The 24498-nt window shown below is 38.0% G+C and overlaps 3 protein-coding genes and 1 non-coding gene across 5 annotated transcripts; 3 read left to right on the forward strand and 1 right to left on the reverse strand.

Moving 5' to 3' along the window:
* Positions 1–1530: 1530 nt before the first annotated feature.
* Positions 1531–4467, reverse strand: LOC136413142 (nose resistant to fluoxetine protein 6-like). Its single transcript, XM_066396528.1, has 13 exons — positions 4034–4467; positions 3782–3978; positions 3518–3729; positions 3407–3465; positions 3279–3356; positions 3107–3222; positions 2863–3053; positions 2658–2793; positions 2419–2606; positions 2176–2369; positions 1994–2125; positions 1774–1916; positions 1531–1721 (listed from the first exon to the last, which is right to left on the reverse strand). The coding sequence occupies exons 1-13, from the start codon at positions 4296–4298 to the stop codon at positions 1581–1583; spliced, it is 2052 nt and encodes a 683-aa protein (XP_066252625.1). The 5' UTR covers positions 4299–4467; the 3' UTR covers positions 1531–1580.
* Positions 4468–5489: 1022 nt separating this feature from the next.
* LOC136413105 (U8-agatoxin-Ao1a-like) lies at positions 5490–10103 on the forward strand. 2 transcript variants are annotated; one of them, XM_066396478.1, is made up of 3 exons: positions 5490–5633; positions 8383–8455; positions 9137–10103. In XM_066396478.1, exons 1-3 carry the CDS (start codon positions 5558–5560, stop codon positions 9303–9305), a joined length of 318 nt encoding a protein of 105 aa, XP_066252575.1. In that variant the 5' UTR covers positions 5490–5557; the 3' UTR covers positions 9306–10103. The 2 variants fall into 2 exon arrangements, with proteins under 2 accessions (XP_066252575.1, XP_066252576.1); XM_066396479.1 differs by having other exon boundaries at positions 9170–10103.
* A 2759-nt stretch (positions 10104–12862) lies between these two features.
* LOC136412965 (uncharacterized) lies at positions 12863–23194 on the forward strand. Its single transcript, XM_066396242.1, has 7 exons — positions 12863–13576; positions 20072–20176; positions 20992–21156; positions 21219–21316; positions 21902–22055; positions 22111–22246; positions 22301–23194. The coding sequence occupies exons 1-7, from the start codon at positions 13450–13452 to the stop codon at positions 22446–22448; spliced, it is 933 nt and encodes a 310-aa protein (XP_066252339.1). The 5' UTR covers positions 12863–13449; the 3' UTR covers positions 22449–23194.
* Positions 21750–21821, forward strand: TRNAC-GCA (transfer RNA cysteine (anticodon GCA)). The gene has a single exon. It is a non-coding gene; the product is annotated as a tRNA-Cys (tRNA).
* Positions 23195–24498: the final 1304 nt, after the last annotated feature.

Below are 24498 nucleotides of genomic sequence, written 5' to 3' on the forward strand. Positions count from 1 at the left end.
AGAAACGGTTTGTGTATAAATGTAGATAACAAATTTTTAATCTGAAAATTCCACTAAATATAATATTATGAATACATCCGGTTTACTGTTATTTGTAGTTTTTAATATCATCATATTAATTGCAAAAACATTTAAATATTTTGTTTTGTTGAAAACACATTTGACACCACAAAAGAATGGATTTATACTCCATAAGTAAACAATGAGTATTTGACATTAAAGTCAATTTACGTGAATATTGAGATGTACGTATTATTAATTGTTGCTGATATAAATCATAGATTTATAATACACACACAAAACGCATAGAAATTGCTTTCATGAATTTCCAATGGCCCATTCGGATGTCTGCATCACTGTAACGCACTCAGGCCGGCAATATGGCCTACTTTTTTTGCTGTCCCGGTGTTACAATGACGTGTGATACATATCAGATGGACATCGCCAGTATTCGCCATAGTAGGCCATATTTTAACAAACTTTTTTTGGGAACTTTTTCATGTCCAATATAATACCCAATTCATGTCCAAATACGCCTTTAAGATGAATACGTACTGATGGAAAATTTCGCTTCATTTTGTGATTTTTTAAAACCGCGATTAATACCTCCGCGAGTACAGATTTTGATCCTTACTTGTAACTAGGTATCAGGACCTTCTTATCTCAGAGTTGCCAGAAATCAGATAAATTTATTGACTTTCGTTAATCTCGTTTGAGTACACCTTTGAATTTTTTCTTCATACTTATAAATACCTGGGTGTGTGGGAATTCTCTGGGCTTGGAAACACCAAATTTTAAAGTTAATAAACGCCATAACAAGAACGTACTAGGTTTAACACAATATCGAGTAAATGATGCTTCATATTCCTCAGCAAACAACAAAAATATTTAAAACATTTTCTTATGTCTTTATATTGCTGTCAAATGAGCAAATTCTCTCAAAATGCAAGCTTACGTGTATATTTGGTTGTCTACACAAACTCAGTTGGAGTTGTCTGACATGGCGACGCAGGCATGTACGAGGGCGTATTAAGAAGTTCCACTTTCTTATGTTTTACGTATGATTTAAACTATGCGTAACTACTTGCCACAGTAGAAAATTGGAGAAATTCCTGACGTGCCTCTAAAAATGACTTTTATCTATGTTTTTTGCGATTAATAAGTAATGAAAGTTTTTTGAGGAATGTCTCCGCCCTCGTAGCTTGTGAATCAGTAGAAAGCCGAAGCGCCACCAAAGGGAAGCTAAATAACACAGTGGAAAAAAATTGTAATTTTTGTGGGCAACATTAAGTGGTTCAGTGGGACATATTATATTTTTTTGAAAATTTACAATAATTTATTTCTATAATGTCTGAAACTCCTAACATAGATTAATAAGATTATCACGAAAATAAAACAAACAAAGCAAATCCGCACTTAAAGAGTTTAATTGGTAGCATAACATGAGAGATATTAAATATTTTCTTTATTTGAAATATATAGTCATGGAAAGTTTCATGCATTTTCCAATTTTTGCACTGGTTTTACCTTGACTGGTGCTTTTCCAGCTTCCCGCAAAAAAAAATAAATCGCATTACTTCCTACAAAACAATCAAATAATCAAACCCACCTCTATTCCTTATTAAAAACGTTAAACCCTGCACCAAAGGTGCTTCGAAGAGAATCGTAAATAAGAACCCTAGAGCGACCATTAGGCACAAATCCCCCATTGCTGCATAAAGCTAATGAATCTCCGATTAAAATGAAATTTTCGTTAATTATCACCAAACCTACTGAAGTAAAATCAGAGAAATATCCGGGTGCTTTAGCCGCCCCACTCATAATATATTGTATACCCATGTGCAACAGATACATTCCGTAACTGATCCTGCCTAAAATTCGAAAGGCGTGGAGCGACAAAATATCATTGATTAATCCTGAAAATAAACATCAATTACTGGATTAGCTTAAATATTCCTATTTCCATCTAAGAGCGAAGATAATCTGCGCTAACCTCCATATCCATTTACACAAGCCCACACAATCCAAGCAATGCCCAGAGTCCAAGACGATCTGGATATGGCAAGGAAGAGCGAAGACTCCAATTGGTTGTATTCGTGGTCCTCTAAGAAAAATATGTGACATCCTGAAAAGACTTTTCATGCATTTATCACCAAACGAATGTATCATTATCACCGACTAGTGAAGCCAAGATTGCAATTATACAAGCAATCCAGCCCGCTACAGCCCACATTTTTCCAATTTTGACCCCCTCATGAGGTCTACGATGCAAAACGTACCCAAACCCCAGACCAATAATGTAGGTAGATGCCCTCACATGAGGGGCTATGTAGTGAAATTGGAAGTATTTGGTCTCAAACAGCTGATTACTATTTTTCTGATGGAGAATGAGCTTTGTGTGTGATATGAACAACTTACGTTACAGGTACTGCCCCATTATACTTATTAACCCAGGCAAGATAGAAATTTACCATCACAGAAAGGGCATAGATCAGCGCGAAGTTAATTAGACCCAGGGCCTTGTGGTTCTTTAAAGGGACCAGGAGTATGGGGGATAGTAAGTAGTACTGCATGTCACAGGTGAGGTACCAAGTTTGAGTGAGGCACTTTAAAAATAGGCAGTGTAGTGAATTGGAGAAACCCTTGATAGTACCTACCAAAGGGTAGGGATGAACGTAATTTTGAATATGCAGCACCGCGGCCCACCAATACTCTTGGCAAGGTTTCTGCACAATGTCCAGCATGTCGTTCCATAAAGGGCCAGATCCGAAGTGCTGGATTACCGTGCAGTGCCTTGTGACGGTGAAGCACATATTGTTTCATACAAGTTCCATACAAATTCCATACAATATAGGAATTTACCATAAAACGACCACAGCTAAGGGTGGAGTGATTCGCAGGAACCGGTAGAAGTAGAACATGGACCAATTGATGTTCCTCTTGGAGCTCTCGCTGAAGTAGGCGATGCTCACCAGTGCGCCACTGATCATGAAGAAGGTGTCCACGCAAAGGGTCCCTCCAGTTATTGCTGTGCTGCGATAGTACAAAATCCACTGAAACACTGGTAATCAATACCCAGAAATTTGAGTGATTTTAGTGATTTTACGTCCATGATCTGCAAGCTATTTACAACTGGGAAAAACATCATCATGAGGTAACGATGTCCTATAATGACGTAAAAAGTGCTGAGGACACGCAGCCCGTGAATGCAGTCCAAGTCTCCTGAAATTATTAGATAGAGGGAAATGAGGGAGAAATTTCGGGAAATATTTTGCGACCTTTAGAATGATTTTGGGCGAGTATTTTCCTGACACTGTTCCTCAGTGAGAAGATTTGCAGCACCCCTGACTGAAACTCTCAAAAAAAAATCAAACTTAAGTGGCTCCTTTCTAGGCTAAACCCTTACTGAGGGCGTCAGCAACAGTGAAGGCTCCAATTCCCACCACGTAAAGCAACGATCCGAAGCTGAAAAAGCTTTGCAACCCTTTACCTCCTTCATAAACTCATAATTACTCACATAACCACGAGCTCTATACTGCTAAAGCTTTCAGCAGCCTCAACGAGGCAATCTGATCCCCTTAGACTGATACTTAGGTTCAATCCCTCCGTTAAGCCTTTGATTAGCTTCCGAAAATGGGACAAGACATCTGGGACTTCACAGGAGTCTGGGACGCAAATGGACCAACTTAGGGTGGAGTTTTGCACGAATACTTTAATCTTGCCCCATCTCTAAATATTCGTAAGTGGTAATGGATGTGGAGGAGGAAACAGGGAAACTTGCTTTTGTTGAGACGCCCCCGAGGCTTAGCACTTTTTTCAGCAAAAATTCATCTGGATGGAGTTTCAGGGTGCAGTGCTTGCCCCGAAGGTGTCCGGATAAGTTTGCTTGGGAAATTGAGATGCATTGCCTGTAGTCACCGAAGTCGAATAGGTTTCCATGTAATATACCCGTCTGTAGCTTCGAGGACGAATCAAACACTGTAATAAAGCTCTTTTTGTGCAAGATATTTATATTTTTCTTTGAAATAGCCACTTTTTATGGCCCATTCCTCCAAGTTCCTTAGGGCTATCGCGAGCTCTTGAGAGTGGTTCCTGCACGACGCCCCTATTGCGTCTTTAAGGGTATAAATTTCAACCACCTGATTCATGAGCAAATTTTGCTTTAAATTTAACTTCACTGCTGTTTCAGATGTTTCAGGGGGTACTCTTTCAGCTTCATGTTCTTTTGTTAAACAACAAAAACTGCCACTGGAAAGGAACAGCACAACTAAAATGGAAATATCGCTTAAGTTATGCATTCTCAAATTAATGCGGTCATCCTTTGGCTAGGTTGCTTTATATGCCTCCGCTAAATTAGATCTTACACAAGACATCACCTTAAAAATTCTAAATTGAGGGTTTTTCTTTGCGAGTTTTTGAATATTTAATAGCAGTCGTTAGTTGGATGACTGGGGAAGTTTTTAAGTGGATTTGTATAGAGTGACGGACATATTATCGGACAGTTTGGTGAGGGTGTCTGGGGATGCATTCACCTCTTGATCCGCCACTGACTGCACGACCCCGTCAGAAAAAGGAGAACGACCAATCAGGGTCGTATCGAAAGGGGTTGAGGGGAGTTGAGGAAAAATTTAAGTTGTGAAAATTACGATGCACGCCACTGATGTTTGTAGATATTAGCCCCAGGATCAAACTCTTCCGACTACGACCCTGATAAGATGAGAAAAACTAGGACGGCGATGTGACCATTTTCCTTTCAGGATAACTGAAAATCAGGGTGCACGAGCGATTGTTCGCATAGTGCAGCGTTGAGTGCGATAATAAAAGAATTTAAAAAAAAATGCTTTTTCACGAAAAAGGTTTTTAGCTTTAGGCAATTGCAGAGCCCCTAATGGTGCTGGATCTACTTTAAGCCCTTAACCACCTGGAGAGACAATAACACGTCAAAGTTTCACTCAGGTGTCCCGGAACGCCTTTCCTCTTAAGCAAGATTAATTGATGGTAACCAGGATTAAGGGGAAACATGGAGCTTATATTATTTTAATTAGAGCTGATCCCAGTTGAGAGTCTCGATATAATTGTTCCAGCTACTTTAGTACAATGTAATGGACACAAGAAGATCGGACCGGACGCAAATGCCGGTAAGTCATATCTTATAAAATTATGAAGAATGTTTCGTTACTTGACTACGTGAAGAACTAACATCTCGCTAAGATTAGAATTTTCACATTCTCATGGAGATAATGTGAGTCAAAGTGAAATCTATCACGTGAATTTTCCATTTTACTCAAACGAAAATTTGCAGGGTTTCCCGATATTGCATTCCTACACCGACATGCGGGGGGCCAAAGTCACTCAAATCCCCTTCGAGATGATAAGAAGATGTATTGTTATCATCGCCGAAAAAGTTACCATATGGCGGTGGGTGTGATGCTGAAAACCGCATGCTCTCGGTACAGCTTTGGGCGTCCCTTAAGCGTCGCTTCGTCCACAGGCCTCGTCCTTCGTTCACTCGGCGTCCCGACGCTCAGTGCGCTTTCAGGCGTCTTCCACCGAAGACATGAAGATCGCTTGGCTCGTGTTGGTCTCTTGCGTGCTCGTCCTGGCACATGCTGCTGTGCCATATTTCGATGATGGTAAGTGAAATAAGACGCTTTTCATCGCAGTTATTATTGTTCACATTCACTTTGGGTCACTTTAAAAGTCTATTTTTGGGTCAACTTGTGATACAACTTATTTTTAATGTGTGCTCATATGTCAAACTGCGCTTAGTCGCCCGTTTTCAGCGGTCGATTTAACGTTCAATCATCCACGCTGGGAAACCGGGGATTTTCATTTCCGAACTCAAAGGTTTTCCTGTAATTTTCCTGCTTTCTATCCACGCAATCGGAAGAAAAATTGAGGAGATGGATTAATTTGTCCCACTAGAAATCCTATTAAGGCTCGCTTGGGGATGTCGATCGGGACAAATAGAAACTCAATCTTTCAACTTCTTTATTTCGTTAATCTGCCAGAGAAATCCATCTACTCGCGTTGAAGCCAAAGAGGCTCATTTAAATTCCCCTAGAAATGGGCAAATGAACGATGGATATTGTTACTGTCGGGCTTAACCGAACGTGACAGGGCTCTCCATATGTTCTTCATTCACGAAATCAATTTTCCGGTTATATGCCTGTAATTGAGGAACGTCAACAGTTCCATATTGTCCCGAGTGTTATTCCTGATATGTTATATCTCTAATGGCTTCAATCAGACCTTGGAAACGTGGCAAATAAATCATATTCGTGGGCAAAGCTTGATCTTTCCGCGCAATAAAATATTCAGAGAGCCGAAAAATACGGAAATCTTCCCTAAATATCAACAAGTATCGACTTGTTCTGGCTCTTTTGGCAAACGTCCAAACTGTTGCTACATCACCGGCTGCAGGAACTAAATCAGAGCACATCAGGACCAGAATGGCTTTTTGCTGCGCTGTGGAATCGACAAGGCAGGAACAGAGTTCAATGTGTAATATGAAACTTTCGCTCTAGATTAGGTAACAATCGATAAAGTTCGTGGTTGGTGAATGGATGTGTGCACAACGCAGAAAAAGACATTTTCTGAAAGGTATAATGTGGAAAACAATCTGTTTAGGAAGTCTGTTCAGCTGTTGAGCTTTGTCCCCTTTGTAGCCTCGAAAACGATTTTCTTCTATGCGACACCCTTTACTGCGTTTTTTGGTAATGTATTGTTCACGAAGAATATTTTGCTATTCACTTTCTTATAGGAATTTTGAGATTTTAAAAAAATTTTGACAAGTTATTTTCGTTATATTTGGAACGCTAAAACGCCACTTTTCATATAGAACTTCCCGTATGTTGCGCGATTTTTTCAATTTGTTGCTCATTAAGGTTAATTTTCCTATAGAAAACCCTAGTTCAATTTTCCTTAGTTTTTGAGTACCCTAAGGACTAACAAGAGCACGTTAGCAACACTTTTTAAGGGGAGTTTTCGACATAATTCTTTTTAAAAATAGGGAATTCGATTCTTTGTATCGGACACCCTGCATATTAATGGATTTCCTACTTCTTCAGTAATTTGGCCTTTCATGAAAATGCTCTTCAATATTTTGAGTACTGCTTTGGTGGAGCTCGATGCGCGAAAACTCTACGTTTCACTTGGAACTCCCGGAACATGTATTTAATTCCCTGCCCATTAAGGTTAATTTACCCATTGAAATCCCTGTCTATCCAGCCCCTTAATCTTCAAGTAATATAGAGACTAATCAGCCCATGTTTCCACTGTTACTGTCCACTTAAGTCCTCTCAACCCCCCTGTAGTTATTGAATTAGGACAGTGCTCATAACCTTCTTTACATCACATCATTTCATCCAAGCTGGCGACTCGTGTGAAGGGTCTAAAATCCTTGAACTAACCTGAACTAACCTAAACCAAGGACGAACGGCGCATCTAATTAATTGCTGCAAATTCGTCCTTCGTGCGGTAACAAAGTTAATACTTTCGCGACACATATGGCAGAGTTGCGGGCGATTTTCTCCAGCTTCATTGATTAAATTGAACGAGCCGAAGAAAATAAACTCACGCGTAATTATCGACACGAATTGGCACTCTACGGGGGCGTAAATTTCTCTAAATTGGCTCCATCTTCCCGTTTGATTAACCAATTAATAGCTGTCTGGCTAGAGTCATAAATAAAGCGCAATAAAAATTCAGCCTAAATTATCAGACCCAGCAAATCTCATTAAAACTTCCTTCGGGCAAATATTGAAAGCACGTCTGAGTAGAAAACAAAGTTATAAGTCTCCCGACCCTCATCAGTCTGTTTAATACTTCTTGTTGGTGATTTGCGTACGTTACCAGTAATCCATTTCAAGGCAGGAAAACGGGTTAAAAGGCAACACATTTTCCAGGAAAGTCTAAATTCCTGTAAAGCTGAAGGCGGACGAGGTGTAATTAATGAAAATTAGTTTTTGCGTATTATGTGTTTTCTGGAGGCATTTTCCCGGCTTAGGGTGACATTAATGAAATTTATGTCTGGGGATTAAAATTAATTTTACGAATTTCTGTTGCAATTTACGAGCAAAAATGATTTGCCACGTAGTGAGGGCAGCAACACCTCCCCCAGCCCCACTTGAATACAGCAGTTTAATAGATCTTGACATGAAAAGTTAAATTAACGATTTCTCCTCGGAATTAATTACCCTGGACCCTCTTGAAGTTTTGTTTTCGGGCTTGTTAACGTGATAACGAGCTATTTTATTGAGGTTTAATGCGAAAGGGATGCCATTTTGTTGCCGCAAATAATTTTATGCAAAAAGCATTGTTCTTTTAAACTCTTCGACCGCTTGCTTGAGACACCCACTGAATTTTAATTTCAATTTTCAGACCAGGGATATCCATCGTCAGAAGATGATTATTCTGAAAATCCCGTCGACAGGCTGCTACCTCCCACGCAAAAGTAAGTTTGAAACGATGCACACACGGATTGCAGAATGGAATTTCCCATTAGGTTTATATATAAGAAAATGGGAAATTCTAGCTGAATGTGCAGCTATTTATGTCCAGATTTGTTTAGTTTAGTTTAGACTCAAACATTGAAACACTAAATTACTTGACTCTCTTAATATAAATTGTCTTGGTGAAATAGGGAAGCTGAAGCCCTATAATCAGATTCGTAGCAGATATTTGCTCCATAATCCCCTACTTTTCGATAAAGACTTTTTTTGAAATTTTTTCATTAAATGAATTGCTGTGCAACTATTAAAAAAAGCAACAGGTGCTTCACGAGTAAGGAAGTTTGATCAGTGTGCTCTTACTAATTTTCTTAAGGTTCTTAAGATTTGTTTTCAAAAGTGGCCAATCAGCGGCCTCAGTTCTGAAAGAGCTTATGATAGTACCTATACGCATACTCAGATAAATACTAATATCTTTTTGGACAAATCTGACTAAAACTTCATCAAATGCATTTTCTCCCCCCATAAGAAAACTGAAATCCATTATAACCACATCCACCACACTTATACCTTACATAAGCTTAATATACATATATGTAGAGCGATGCATGCGTTTCATTCATGTTCTGTGTTAGACCTATAGATAGATGTGGTTGTAAAAGTGATTTCTAATTTCCATTTTGCAGACGTCAGAGCTCTTCAATAATTTACCTTTTCAGACGAGCTTGTATCCGAAGAGGAGGAAATTGCGATCACAGATCAAACGATTGCTGTTATAACAGCTCATGCAGGTGCAATTTGTGGGGTTCCAACTGTCGGTGTCAACGAATGGGCCTCTTCCAAAAATGGGGCTAACTTTTCTCGTTAAAATTGTAACTTTGAATGGCCTAGCTCATTGTCTAATTTCGCCTTATCTCTGCTCAGTTCGTCACTAAACCAATCGTTACATAAACCTCGATTCTGTTCTCCAAAGTTGGGTCATTCAAATGAACGGGACTTCCGAATCGGACCGCGGCTTCAACCCTTAATCGAGGGGAAAAAGTTATTTTTAATAATTTACTTTTGCAAGACTGACTTTTAGACTATTTTTAAGATGCTCCTGGAGGGGGTTGAACGCGATGGTCCAGACCTCTTGCTTCGTATCTTGGCTGACGAGAATATCAGTATTTAATATAGCTATTTCCTTTGATTGTTATTCGTGTAAATTACGAGCTATTGTCTAAATTGGACGATTAATTTTTTTCTTACTGATGCCGCCACGACCAATCTCATTTTGAACTGAACGGCTAAACTCGTGGCAGCATCAGGATTAGCCGCCTTTCTACTAAGAGTTAATCCAGCCACATTCTCAGTAGATGAGGGCGTGTCTAATTTCCCAGATTTGCGGCCCTGGGGCTCAATACTCGTCAAAGCCGTTTCGAACATCTCGACAGCCCCCGTGCCGCGAACCAACTGCGTATTAGTTAACAAATAAATGTATAGTTTATAGGGGTATTAAAACGTGGTGATGGGAGCCACAGGAGAAAATCTTGTCAGTAGCGGTTAATAAAACATATTTTAACATACATTAGAGATTATTACATAAGCATATTTATATGTGAGAAGGGTACAACGTTCAGGATTCTGTCAATATAATATATCAATTGGCCTAAATGTGAGTGTTTCATTTCTGCAATCCTAAAACTCCGTTCATTAGACTTCATTTCATAACATTATGAACATTCCCGACACTTTCCATTGAAACCTTCCAATTCGGTGCACTTCACATCTCGCACCTCATTTTGATCTTTCAAGTTTCAATTTTGCACATCAGGCTGCAACTCTCTCTTCGTCTGGAACATTGAAAAATAGGCAACCGCATGTCTATTCTTTATTAAACTATGAATAACCAATTTAACGAGGTGGGAATCCTAGAATATTGAAAATACAACAATTTCTACTACATAATGTTTTGAATTGAGCATGTAAAATGCAAGTACCTACTAAATCTATTTATAATTCTCTCAAATGCACTAAATATTTCCTGGGAATCCATTCAAAGGTCTGGTAGCGTGACCTGGAGAAGAATCTCGACGAATGCGCTTTAATTATTCAGTATTAAATTATACATTTTGAACTATGGCTAATACAGGTGCTTAATATGCACCTTAGAAAATCCCCAGGACGAAAATTATTAATAACGAAGTACAACATATAACATCAATTCATTTAACGATCTAATGAAGAGGGAAAGAATATTCATGGGGACCTTAGGCCCCAGATGCAATATCGACTGCCCGGCTATGTGCCCGTCACTGTTCACAAGGCAGAATATGTAGAACATCATTGGCGTACTTCGATGTTTTAGGACTCAAAAAATGTTCTCTTTATGATGTGTTTTGTTTTTAAATCCAATTATAGCCAGTAGTGTAGCAACGTGGTTTCTCAAGACTTTTTCTTAATTTTATTTCATCCATTTCGGTACAACCGTGATTCTTTTTGTGGTTTGGGGAGAGTAATGTCTCACAGTCAGGGGCGAATCGAGGGATAAGGGGGACACTAGGGACTGGCTTCAAGTGCCGTACTGCGGACGTCAGACACAGTTCTTTAAAATTTTTATTTCTTATATTAGTACCACAAGTACATAACTACATGGCAAAGACGTCTTGAGACGGACCTGCTCTTTCTAGCAATTAAATCTAAAACTACGATAAATAATGGATTTTAATGCGGCTTAAGAGAACCTTCAGAGGCCAGAGTCAAAGGAAATCCTCTTCACAATTGAATAAAGTACATATTTCTTTTAATGCTACCCACAAATGACAACATTCTAGCCCTTTCCATGTTAAATCCAACATCCAAGTGAGTTGAGCACTGGAAAAACTACGATTTCTTTCAGATGAGATGCGTGGGAAGTAAAAGAAAAACTTTCCAAAGAGCTCTCTACATGAAAGATTAAGGCGAATTTACGATATTTCTAGTTCATGCCATTTATTATATTATTGTGCGATTGTGTATGTGTATAGTGTAGGTATAACATAAATTGGAACATGAGAGAATCAACAACAACGGCAAACGTGTCATGATGGCGAAATACAGAGTGAGAGTGGAGGGTGTCTTTGTCGCCATATCGTGAAAGGAATACTGTATATTTTATACATAAGAGATGTAAACTTAAAGCACTTTGAGGAGTACCTAATGGGTGCAAGGGTGCAGAAATTTTTGTGACAAGTGATGAATCACTAAGAGATCTCCCCATTTCTGAGGACAGAACAGAATTTAATTATTATCTCCGCTCTTTAAATGACCCTTCGGCTAATTTTCTCTGAAAACTTTTATTACAACATTTGAATGTGATGAGGAAAGTTTCTCTAACAGTTTTAATTTTTTCTGCGCTACTACTGGCAATTGTTATGCTTTAAAAAGCACTAGATATTTGTGTCGAAATCTGTGGCATAAATTAGTGTTTATTTTTCAATGGAAACGGAAAATAAATACAAACAAAGAAGTACAAGAGGCAGAGAAGAATTTACAGAAACTGTAGATGGCAATCGAATCAAGCTGGAAGCCTTTAGAAGCCTTTATAGGGAGAACAGAATTATTTATTCCCGACTCTTTTAACATTTTATTTTCCCAGCTTATGAATATCAATTTACTTTGAGAGTTTAATTGGGTTATTGGCGGGGAAATTGCTCAAAGAAAATCATATAATGTTATTAAAACATCGCTCCTATATCGTATTACATACGTTACACTTTTAATACAAAGGAATAATATTCTTTTACTAATTGAAAAATCTCATATTCGTAGTTTAATCAAAAGGACTCATACAAAGACATTTTTTGCGAAACCTTTCAGGTTTAAATGAAAAATGGACGCCCTTTTATCCCATTTTTCTTGGTGGGGTTTCGTTTTTACGCTCGCAAATAAAGAAACAAAAAGTAAGCTAAATAATTTAACTTTAATATTACCATATACTTACTCTATTGTGATCTGAGACCTTTAAAACTGACTAATGAACCTGTCTTACCCGAAAACTCTTCCTTTTTGACTTGTCGGATCTCAAGAATTTGTGCTCTCTCCGTCTGATGCATTGAAATCCCTTTAAAGGTATTGAAACGTATTTCCAAGTCACAAAGATGTATCTAATGAGGTCTGAGGGCTTGAATTTCTTAAGCAACGAGTTCTAACTCCAGGACTATTTTTATGTAATTAATTCCAAATTGCTGCCTGCTCAAAATATGCAGTCTCCGGGTGCCACAACGTCATAGCACCCATTGCAGCGAAACCAGTCAACATCGCCACGCTTACGTGGTTCTTCCGCACCGACGAGAAGGCGAGTCCGAACGAACCATCATCACGAACCCAGCAGTAGAACCGCAGTTATGTGAAGCCGACAATAGTTTCCCCCTCCTATGGGCACTCCTTTCAAGGTAGAACCGACTTTACTAGTTGACTTTAGTCGGTTTAAATGCGGTCCTAGTTACCGTAACAGTTTTTTCGAGTTCTTCGGGTCTGGGCGGGAATTGTTCGGTTTTCCTTAGAAAAACTCCCAGAAACTCGGGTGCGGGAATCGGGAGTTTGAGCTGATGCTGCTTAGAAGAACACCTAGTGCGCAAGTCAGTATTAAAGCGAGTATTCATAATGTATTCATGGGAATCCACTTGAGTTAATTGCTAATTATTAGTGTCAACTTTTTGTACCTTGATCCAGGTCCATCACATGAAAATTTGTGATCAATGAGGTCTAACAGAAACTCACACATTCCTACTATTAGTCAATCCATTAATGGACCCACCTGTGTTCTCGCGTGCCCATTTCTCCATGGGGAACTTAGACGGCAAATTATTGATCCAGAACTGGCGTTTTTCCTGTAGTAACCAAACTCTTCGGCCGATCATGCGCCAGCTCTCAAGTGCAGTGTTGTTATTTGTTTAAAAACTTGTTGATGTTTTGTTTATGTTGATTGTTGTCCCAAAAGTGCAATAAAAGTCCCCCAAGATGGTACCGTTGCGATAAAATGGCAGCTAGTGAGGTGAAGCCTTTGTATTCGACATGCGTCGCAGTTTTGGGGTTCATCTGCTTCGTAGTTGGGGCCACCGCCGTCGGAATACCCATGTGGGGGTACTTCGACACTCCAGGATGGGGTAAGTAATTGAGTAATTCATCTGCACGGTAAACATGACACTCTTGACCCTATTTAGAGAAGTCACTAGGGCACTAATTGGCGCAAATTTGCTCTGACTCACATTGGATTGGATGGCACTTTACCGTAATTTTCATAGGCTTTGTTTGGTCATACAGCTAAATGAATTCCATTTGCTAATGGACAGATGGGTAGTCAGTGTTAATTTAAACGTAATGCATTAGCATTGAGTATCTAAATTGAGCATATATTAATGAAGCCCTTGAAATGTTGCTTCTGTGGGAGCCACCTTGAGCATAACAAATAAAATTTCTCATAAGTATGTGCATATTATAACAATATGTAATAAAGAAAACCGCAATTGGCGATGAATCATTGCATTTCTGCACTGATGAAGAAGCGTTTTGATATTCCGGTGAGGTTGAAAGTAAGAACGCCCATTGACTGAGAATAAAAAAGTTAGAAGGTTATTTAACGAGTAAAACATCTGACTGAAGATTTGCATTGACCTTTAAGAAAACCGTAAAATTTCCCCTAAAAGGGACTAACGAAATAACTGGCACTCCTCCTTTAATAAATAATTGACAACTTAACTGGAGCAAACATCCTTTGTAAACGGCGTTGACCTTAATAACAAAATAAAGCTTCAAAATCCGAAAGGCTTTTTGAGCCATTTGTTTTAATGAAAAATTAGGGTCGCTCTAAGACAAAAACAAATTTCTTTTCCTGCACGAAGAAATGGTGACTTTTAAAATCTTTTGTAGGTTATGGTGCCGGTCGCTTATTCGGCTCATTAGTAATCAGAGAGTAGTACGATGTGTTATTTTCACTTCCTCTTTCTCAGGTTATCAGTAGGACATGGAATTTCAATTGTGTTCAGAATTTTCATGCCAAAACCTTTTAATATAATGACCAGCATCATGATATGGTGACAACTTGGGAAATAGTCTCATATCAGTTTCCAGATGACGCCAAATATTTCCATGAAACATCGCATGCATAAAGGCCCTGTCATCGCAGTTGCAATAGTATTAACATACCTGAAACGGCTGTGGAAGCAGCTCAGTGATCAAGTCGTTTAAAAAGTGCGATAAAACGAAAACACTTTAGACTTTAGAAAGTAAATATGTTCAGGTTCGCAAACTAACTACAAATATCAAGAAGATGAAGTTTGTATTAAAAAAGAAGCAAATAATTGGGTTTATTTTGATTTTACGAGAGTAATTTTGGTAAAATTTCAAAACTGGCAACAGGGCACTAGCATGTTCGTGGCGGCCGTATTTGTTTGTCTCTGTCGCGCTTACGTCTCAGTCAAATACGGCGGTCAATGTATTTTGACAAAAGAACGTCGCGGCGTTGTCATTTACTGAGTCGCCGTTGCAGAATTCTTAATTCTGGTTGATTGACCTAGGAATATAATTAATTACAAATAGATATAAACTTAATAAGGAATTTTCCTTAATTGACTGGCTTTGTGGTTTAAAATAAAAATATTGAGAATTAGGTTGGGCTAATCAATAGCCAAGGTTAGATTAAAATCGATGTCCGGAGAAGCCAATGATGATGGATAACGCTAAATATGATCATAATATAAATGAGTGGAGACCACAATAGAGATGAAAAAGAGTATTTCAGGCAATGGAAAAAGACTTTAAATCATTTGTCCGATCTAGTAGAGGCGCAGGGTGTTTCGAAGTAATCTGTGTACAACATTCATTCCTGAGGTCGGTGTATGACGACTTAGCTTAACTTGCCTTAATCTGAAAGTTGATGGCTTTTGAAATACGCGTAGAAGAAGCAGAACTTGGGAAAATAATAAGTAAAAAACTAAGCAGTTGAACCCATAATAATCAATTCCTCAATTTGCTCTTCCTGCTAATATTGCAGGATAAAATTCCCAACAACACGTTTGCAATAAAAAGCATCAGCAATTTCCGTTATTGATTTCCCTTGTTTCTTTACACGAGGCAAAGATATCTTTCGCAAGAACATTCCTATCTCTTGGCAGACAAAAGCTCATTTGTCATTAGTAGCTAATTGTTTCTTAAAAATGAGTTTTCTCCTGTTATATTATTTACATCGACAATGACGAATGGACGAAGTCACAACCAACGTTAGAAGAAGACAAAATGAAAATTAGCCCGCGCCTCAATGGGTTCGGTAACTTTAGAGTAATTATTCAGGGCTCTGGTTGATGAGTTAACACCAAATTGTTGGTAAGCAACTCTGGTTTTATTTGCTTTTTCAATTATTTGGCTCTGGTCTAGGCAGCTAATTTAAAACTGCACTCCTGATGAAAGCCGAGGCCGAGCGATCTGTGTAGTTTTGATTTAAATTGGCCTCATTGAATGCTATAATTAATTAACAAAATCGATGCCGAGGTGAAGTGTTGCCATTTTGTCGATGGCACGTTTCCAATGACGTCTCTTTTTTCCAATTTTCAGGTGAAAATTTGATTGGGGGAGTGAGCATTTCACGAGGAAAACCATTACGAATTCGGCACGTTTTGTGACCTTATCGATATTCTAAATATGATGCAGAAATTAGTCTTGACATCAGCCTACATCCCATCGAAAATGAGAGACGAACGATCCGAAAAAAAATTGTTTCCTTTAGTAGGGATTTTCCTCATGTTCAAAGTTAATTTCCCCCGTACAAAAGCTAATAAATTATATCATGCCTAAGCCATTTTATCAGTCATTCACTGGAACCAACAACATAATTAGTTCGTCCTATAAACAGAGCTAATACGGCTTTAATCGCTCTGTGATACGCATTTCAATTGAAAGATTATTACAAAAACCACTTTAGATAACGTTTTATGGTAGATATTTTCACAGCATATCAGTATTACACCTGAAATTATATCTATTCGATATTTATTAGACGTAGAAAATCAGCAAAGAAAACTGAGAGCGGTGATAAATTGTAAATGAAAGTTTAAAGATTTGATGAATTCTACATAATTTTTTATGGAGTATAGATACAATGCTAAAACTCTAGTTTTTTACATCTTATATGTTACTGCATAGGTATTTTGATCTAGTAGTCACACCGAACATTTCCCTTATACCCTCCCTTTCCTCTATACAGTGTGTAATATATCATTATCGAGATATTTCTGGGGACGATAATAATTTGCAAAATAATAAATGAAATACTAATAGACCTATGATCAAAAACGCATCGTTTTCGTTATTCAAGGTGGCAAAGTTTCAAATTTTTTCTCATATTTTGCGTTTTTTGCTTTGAGTTAAATTTTTGAAAATTCGCACACTTAATTTCTTCGAGATCCTCTACAGCAAAATGTCAAAATCGTCAGTAGTCATATATAGGGTGTTGTTTTTCTGGGTCGCATATTATTTTATTTTTTGTTTCTTTTTTTGAAATATCTTATATAAATTTTAATGTCAAATTTAAATTATTTCTTCAATTCTTTTACTTTTTGGCCTCTTGCAGTATTTTCGCATCTTTCGCCGTTTTCATAGAATATTCAAAAATATCTATCGATGCAAATTAAGAAAGTCCAGTCCACATATCCCGCTCTGTAATTTAGGGTGCCGTGACTGAGTTGCAGCCATTTTAATAATTTTGTTTTGATTTTTGGCATTTTGCATTTTCAAAAAGTTAATTCGAAGCATACGTAAGAAAATCACAAAATATGAGAAATAATGTGAAATTTTTCTACCTTGTATGTCGGAAATGGTGCGTTTTTGACCATGAATTTATTAACATTTTTTAAAAATTTTGCAGAGTACTGTCTTTCTATAGAATACTTCCATGGTGATATGTTACACCCTGTATATTTCCGCAAATACTTTTTGGGTTGTTTAAGCTGCACAAAGTTAATTGTTGTTTAGTTTGGAATGCAAAAACTCTATTTTTTCGTGTAGAATAGATCAGAAAAAAAGGATCCTTTAGAAGACAGAGAGAGCGAGAGGGAGAGAGAGAGCAACACATAGTAATCAATGATTTCAACGCGAGATCTCCAGCTGCAGGGAATCAAAAAGATTCTTAGAAGCAAACGAGGATGTCCATGTTACGACATTGAAGCAAATGTGGGGTTCTTGGATATTATGCTTACCGAGGGCCTCAGCTTTTGTGGAAAACGTAATTCTATGGAGACTTGAGCAGGGCGACGAAGGATTCACACATCAACACAAAGGATTTTTTTTTATCAAGCGTGACAAGATGGCGGTCATAATTCGTAGTCTTTTCCGTATCCATATCCGATTTTAAACGACCGAGCCTTCGGATTTTGACAAATGAATGTCGCGCTGTTGCCATTTACCAACTGTTGCATTTACGAAGCCAGCTAGTTCTTTAACAGCATCCCTCTTTTGCCCTTTCAGGAGATCAAAAGCTCGAAACTCCGTCTCATACAACACATATTTTAAATGATTTCCCGGGAGCAAGTTTGAAATTGCCGCAATCTCATACTCTCAATGTCAAACGTCCCGTATATTTGAGCCTTGTTCTTGAACTTTATCTAAATGTAAAATAATGCCCCCCACGCGCTTTCGCCCTGAATTTAGCGGCTCGGGGTGAAAATTAAATTCGCACCACTTCGCTTTGTCAAAGCGAGCGCCACTTTTCTGTTCCAACTCGAATTCATTTAAGTACTTGCACTATTTACCGTGATAAAATGTGAAATGTAAGCAAAACATTGTTATAATGAATTAGAGTTTGGGGAAATTTCATGGGCGTAGGCCCTCGTTGTGACGTTGGATTAGGACTGCTGCCTATCGCTGTAGTGGACTGTTTGAGACATGAAGAGATAAGTTTCTGCAGAATCACCTTTCTCATTTTATGAACTTGTGCACTTACATTGTCCGTTACTACTGATCTGCATCCATACAGGCGGAAAGCAACAATCGGCTAGACTTCCGCTCTATTACTATCGGATAATGGGAATCCGTTACATTCCACGGGAATTTTCTGCGTAATCACGGTCAATTCCTACTTAAGTCTTGACAGGCCATAATGAAGATGGCATAACTAGATCCCCTTAACTGTATATCTTGCATACAACCGCGTCTATTGTGCAATACTGCGCTTATTACGAAACGCGTATAGCGGTTGTTTGCATACATCAGTACCCAAACTTTGTTGGTTCCTCGCTTCTTGGACAACAACCTCTGATGGGAAATGGATGAGCTGGGACACAACGAGTTCGCAAACGTAGAACTCTGGTTCTTGGTCGAACCTGCCCAAAATGATACTTTTCAAGAGATTCTAAAGCTCCAACCTCATGGTTGACGCTGGTAAAAGTCAGAGTTGGTGATATCAAACCTTGAAAATGTCTGCAAAGGTTTATGACCCAAACTTTGCTGGTTTCATGTAGCGGTATAGTTATTTGCCGTATTAAATTCTTTGTGGTTTTCAAAAACAACGCTTTGGAAGATCCAAATCTCTCCTTGAATGCCGAATTTAGAAGCAGAAAAATCACCAAAGTTGCACTCATGAGCTGGAATACATAATTGGTATTTGTCAGGTCCCTGAAAGGCTTTCCGTGTAGCGCGAATAAACTTATAGGGCAAAGCAACTAATTCCCTTTAGGTGAAAAAGTTTAATACCCGTTACAAGGGCTCATTATTAAGTCCTAAAACTGAATGAAAAATAACTTCAAAGCGTAAGAGGATTTGGTGTTCTGTAAGCGTCCTTGATGTCGGTCATCTTTGCCTTTACCCGAAGGCTGTCCTACCTCGTTTTTAATCCTGCCCCGTGGATCGCTCTACAGCAATAAGCTTATTAGTGCTTTGTTTAGGCACCTTCTTAGGGACTTTGCAAATGGGCGCAAACTGCCCTCAAACCTCTTCTAACTGCACACGTAATTTTTAGCTCGGACTCAATTTTTCCCACTCTGATCAGGGATATAAAGGGATTTGAGTGGTAAAATATTCCTCCTTAGGGCACATCCGTCGACGTCCATTTGAATTTAGCACGCTCGAGATGCCGAGATTGAGAGAGTTTCAAATTAAATTCCCCCTGCACCTATCCGACCTCAAGACGGGGCTGCACGTTTGATGCCTCTTTTAGCCTTTTTTTTGTAATAAGTGTTTGGCCGATTTGATTTGGTTTTGCTCACTAAACCGTTTTCCCACGAGAGACTTTCTTTGAAATTTATACCGCAATTACGAAATTCAGTCGCATTGAATTTCATATCTTGAAACTCGAGACACACATTCTATTTGCTGGATTTTTAAACTCTCCAGAAAGGTTATTTTTGTTATCTTTATCGACCATTCTGCTGAAATGGAAGTTCTGTTGAAAACCACGTTAATTTCACCCAAGCACGTATCTATTGTAGTTAGGGAAATCGCTTCGGATTACAAACCGCTGATCCGTGTGATTCTCACCCATCAGAACAATCAGAGGCACCGGTCTGATGTTTCTATTTCGCATTGTTCGGCTAGAAAAATTCAGAGCGAGGCCAGAATCAACCATTTGAATCTGCAATAGCGAGGAAAGTAACCTTATAAATGTTCTCTTAAAGGAGTGGGCGACGACAAAGGCTATTTCGGACCTTGGAAGACTTGCAAACTGCTTCTATACAACAGGGAACGATGCGAGGAGGACGTATCCCGCTTTCGATCAAGTGGTAAGCTTATTAAGATTAACCCCGATCTCAATTCAGTACACGCTAAGACTAAGATGTAACCTTGAGTGCTGACCCTTGTTAAAGACCCTTAAAAATATTGCCGTCCAGCTATCATCAGATTTAGGGAAAAGCCCTTTCGTTAATCCCTGAAATAAACTTCCCGGGAACGCTATAGCCACTGCGGATTATTGGTCAAGTCCCCAACAGCAACCGCAACAAACAAGGGAATGTTGCAGTTAGTTTGCAATTGCCGAGTAGAGAAAAAATGCCTCGTGAACCGGAAAACGGGCTAATTATTACGACACTATTTTGTCCGAACGTTTGTGTAACAATTACCGCATCGATAAAACAAATTCTTTCTATATGAGTGTGAATTTTACTTTAATTTTTTAACAGTTTTTCCCTGAAAAGCGGGGCAGAGGTCAAAAACAAATCATGTTGTACCATTACGGTGCTATTAAATAATAAATTGTTCATTATTTTGTTTAGTAAAAGCGTTTTAGTCTGCATATTGTCAGCATACGCGCCCAAAACTGCAAGTCCAAATTACAAAGTCTGGCAACATGTAACAGACAAGCCACATCTAGTCATCTCTGTCGCACTTGTTATCAGCTGAATATTCTCGCGGTCAAGTTTTGACAAAAGAACGTCGCGTTATTGCCATTTACTTAAGTCTATTAATTTCATTTCTCAACAGGAGTAGCTCCACACGAATTCTCATAATTTTCCGTTTCAAAAAGAAAACGTTTAATTTACTACTTAGGTGTCTTCGCTTCTGTTTTTGCACCCTTTGATGGACCAACCTTCTTTTTTAGTCGCTGTTTGGGTGTCAGGGCTAGTAGCCTCCCTCTCAGTAGTGGTTTTAGGATTCTTCTGCTTGCTCAGCGTTTTACAGCTCGCTATGATCAGTTCCAAAGAGAAGGTGGTCATGAAATATAGCGTTACAGTTCTAACTAAAGTGGTGCTGGCTTTCGTTTCAGGTAAAGTTGAATTAAATCTTTATAAGTACCGAAAATTACGGGGAATTTGTTCTTTATTGCAGCTCTTCTTGCCATTGTGGCAGCTAGTCTTTTTGCCACTCAGATCGATGACGAGAGGAATGGATTCGAAATAACTAGAGGACCAGGGTTTTATATCGAGGTAAGGGTTTGAAAATCGAGCGGTTTTTAAATACCAAATAAATTGTCATAAAGGGTACGGTACATATTTCAGAAACACGATTCTGTACTTTCTCTTGATTGTATGTAACGATTAATAATTACTAGAAACGTTTTAAACAGATAACAATATGGAAATCCGTATATATGGAAACGTTATACGCTATACGTAAACGCTATGCATAAGTATGAAACAAACTAATATGTCTTGCTTTATTTATCATTTTTTCCCCATAGAACTGGCCCATCCACAACTTTTTTTTAAACATGTTCAAGATAACGTAAACAGTTTTTCGTAGATGCTTCCAATATTTAGGTATAAGAAAAGAATTTCAAATTAAAATATAAGCGAATTAATTTTTTTTCTTTACTTAACTTATTTGAAAGAATACGACCATGATTACTTTACGAGCCATGGGGATATAGCTCAGTGGTAGAGCATTCGACTGCAGATCGAGAGGTCCCCGGTTCAAACCCGGGTGTCCCCTACTAACTTTTTTTAATTAATTTAACATTTTTTCAAAAAATATATAAAACAAATTGTTATTTTTTACGTTTTTTAAAATAGATTCTGAGCATAGTACTAAATTCCTGCCTCTTCGTAATGGCACTGTACGATATGTTTTTTGCCAAAAGAGAAGGAGGCGATCCAACTATAGCTGCAATCCCTGCCGAAGCCACCACCTACGGGAACCCCGGATTTCGCGATCGGGGCACCAACGGTTAGTCCCTTTTAAATCCCGCCTTACAAAAAAAATCACCCAAAAAGACTTACAGGTATATCAATGACAGACGCTAGTGGCAAACCCTACACTGCCGCATCTAACGGCTCCATGGCTTCCATGAACACTGCTTCAACTACTTTGGGTTCTACGAATGGGTCCACCATAGCCTCTTCCATAGGCACTGCAAGGTATCTACTATGCTCATAATTCAAATTACAGTCAAACCAATTGAAACCCTTTAGGTCACCATTGCGAAGCAGCCTGAAGAAACCTAAACCCAAAGATGGGTTGGGCATCCAGAATCCAGGCTTCAGCGGGACCTCGCCTACGTTAAACCGCAATGGCAGTACCAAGAAAGTTCGGATACAGACTCATAGTACTGAGGTGTAAATACCGTATTTTGTGTGTGCGTTGATGAATGACCACATTTTTATCTATCTATATAAGTACCTACGTGAATGTTTATATTATTGAGGACTTCGAAGGAATCTCTTATTGTCGAGAAGGAAAAGTTCTGTTCTAAAGTAGTTGGTTCTAGTCCATTTTAAAATTTCATTTTACCGTTTAGATGTTTTAGTAAGTTTTATAATGTCTGCTAAATTTTTATTATTTTTGTATTATTTGATTATTTTTATTATTTGACTTTTTTATTATTTTTTAAAATTATTTTCACTATTTGATATTATTTCAAATGTCTACTAAATTATTATAAATAATAAGAACTATGAATAATATTACTAAGGCTGTACAGATTAAGTTTCTACATTCCTTATAGCACTCCGTCCATTTCCAATTTTAGCTTGAGGCTTGTTTTAATTAATGTTTAAATTACATTACCTAAACTAGCAAAAGTGAAATTTAAGTTTCACAATAATTTTTAATAGGGGTCACTTGTGATATTTTTTGTCCTGGTTCAAACATGTTAATTTATTGTTGTTGATCTGTACGTTATTAAGGTGAATGAAGTGATCAGTACAATTTAATAGGATAATAATGTAACAACCTATACGTGTGTACTATAACGAAATAATCTACAATAAGTGGCTTTTTCGTCTTCTAAATTATAAAATATTGTTGTTGTTGCTTTATTATTTCGACGTTTCGAAAATCAATTAAACATTTATTATATTCGCTTATTTTAGTCCCTCCATTTTGCAATGTTTGTCCAACGTAAAACGTTTAACAAGTCGAGTCTATATTATATTGTTTATAAGCGTGTTATGTATGTATTTTATGAATATACATAAGAGATTTTTATAATTATACATATTGTGATACAAATGAAAATAAATATCGTATTGATGCAGATCTAAAACAAAAATAGTCCAGTCAAACCCATATAGCCAAGACATATCCTGTGAATATAATGTAGATATACAGGGTGTTCCAAAAAGGTTGTGCCAACTTAAGCATGTTATAACGGATGTTGCGATGAGCAATTTTTGCATAAAAACCCCTAGTCAAAAATGAGCCGTTATGGCTTCAGAGTCATTTTTATTCAAGACTTCGATATTCAACTTAAGTGAATAGAATAAAAATAGCAACATAAACACTTTTTTGCTTCCCGATACAAGTTTATTTATTGCATTCCTAAACTCGATGTTATTGAAATTTGATTTTAGTAGTTATTGTAGCAACATTCGCTTCTTTAGAGACAATTTTTGCGTTTGAACTGTCAAAATAGCCCAATTTACGTTACAGATCTATGAGGTGGCCAGCGCGAAGTTCCGATTTAAGCCGGTTAGATTTTTTCTCTAAGGTTACATTAAGTGATTGATGTATGAAACTCCCGCAGCCATCTAAATGGAACTGTTGGAAAGAGTGATGGCAGTCTCTTTTCGTGTAGCAATATCTGCACATCTTACAACGGGGGCGCAATACAATAATTCAAAGAACAAATTTGTGTAACAGGTACTGGGTCGTTATTTTGAGCCTTTATTATAATTTTTTCGGTTTATTTTTAATAAAAATAAATTGAATATCGAAGTTTTTTGGTGTCAAACGAACTAAAATGACGTTTAAAAAAATACTCTGGAGCCAAAACGGCTCATTTTTAACTACGAGTTTCTATGCAAAAATTGATCACAGCAATGTCCCCTATGACTTTCTTAGGTTTGGCACAACCTTTTTGAAACACCTTGTACAATAGATATTCGCTACAGCTCATCCTATGGATATGTTATTAAGTGCCGAACAGCCATCCTAAGGATATGAATGCAAATATTCACCAATATCTCTTTGGGGATTCCCGAGAGACGCCCCTCAAGCGATCTCGACATACGAACTTATCCATAAATATATTGATGTGCTAGTATTACATACCTCTAGTATTCTATAAACATCTTTTCTTTTCCTAGAATATCCCGAATCCTGCAGTTTCTGGATCGGTTTGTTGGAAAAACTCTTAGGTAAAGTTTACCCTGATTCACTGACACCAGCT

Source organism: Euwallacea similis, chromosome 13 (genome assembly GCF_039881205.1).
Source record: "Euwallacea similis isolate ESF13 chromosome 13, ESF131.1, whole genome shotgun sequence".
Lineage (NCBI taxonomy): Eukaryota > Metazoa > Arthropoda > Insecta > Coleoptera > Curculionidae > Euwallacea > Euwallacea similis.

What these genes read in the sequence shown, in the direction of transcription:
- LOC136413142 (XM_066396528.1), bottom strand. Translation starts at nt 4,298, where the DNA reads ATGCATAACTTAAGCGATATTTCCATTTTAGTTGTGCTGTTCCTTTCC. An exon ending in ATAGCTTGCAGATCATGGAC is followed by an intron (nt 3,054 to 3,106) that starts GTAAAATCACTA and finishes CCAGTGTTTCAG; the next exon opens with TGGATTTTGTACTATCGCAG. An exon ending in ATTTCTCTGATTTTACTTCA is followed by an intron (nt 1,722 to 1,773) that starts GTAGGTTTGGTG and finishes GAGATTCATTAG; the next exon opens with CTTTATGCAGCAATGGGGGA.
- LOC136413105 (XM_066396478.1), top strand. Translation starts at nt 5,558, where the DNA reads ATGAAGATCGCTTGGCTCGTGTTGGTCTCTTGCGTGCTCGTCCTGGCA. An exon ending in TGTGCCATATTTCGATGATG is followed by an intron (nt 5,634 to 8,382) that starts GTAAGTGAAATA and finishes TTCAATTTTCAG; the next exon opens with ACCAGGGATATCCATCGTCA. An exon ending in CTGCTACCTCCCACGCAAAA is followed by an intron (nt 8,456 to 9,136) that starts GTAAGTTTGAAA and finishes TCCATTTTGCAG; the next exon opens with ACGTCAGAGCTCTTCAATAA.
- LOC136412965 (XM_066396242.1), top strand. Translation starts at nt 13,450, where the DNA reads ATGGCAGCTAGTGAGGTGAAGCCTTTGTATTCGACATGCGTCGCAGTT. An exon ending in GGTGCTGGCTTTCGTTTCAG is followed by an intron (nt 21,157 to 21,218) that starts GTAAAGTTGAAT and finishes TCTTTATTGCAG; the next exon opens with CTCTTCTTGCCATTGTGGCA. An exon ending in TCTTCCATAGGCACTGCAAG is followed by an intron (nt 22,247 to 22,300) that starts GTATCTACTATG and finishes GAAACCCTTTAG; the next exon opens with GTCACCATTGCGAAGCAGCC.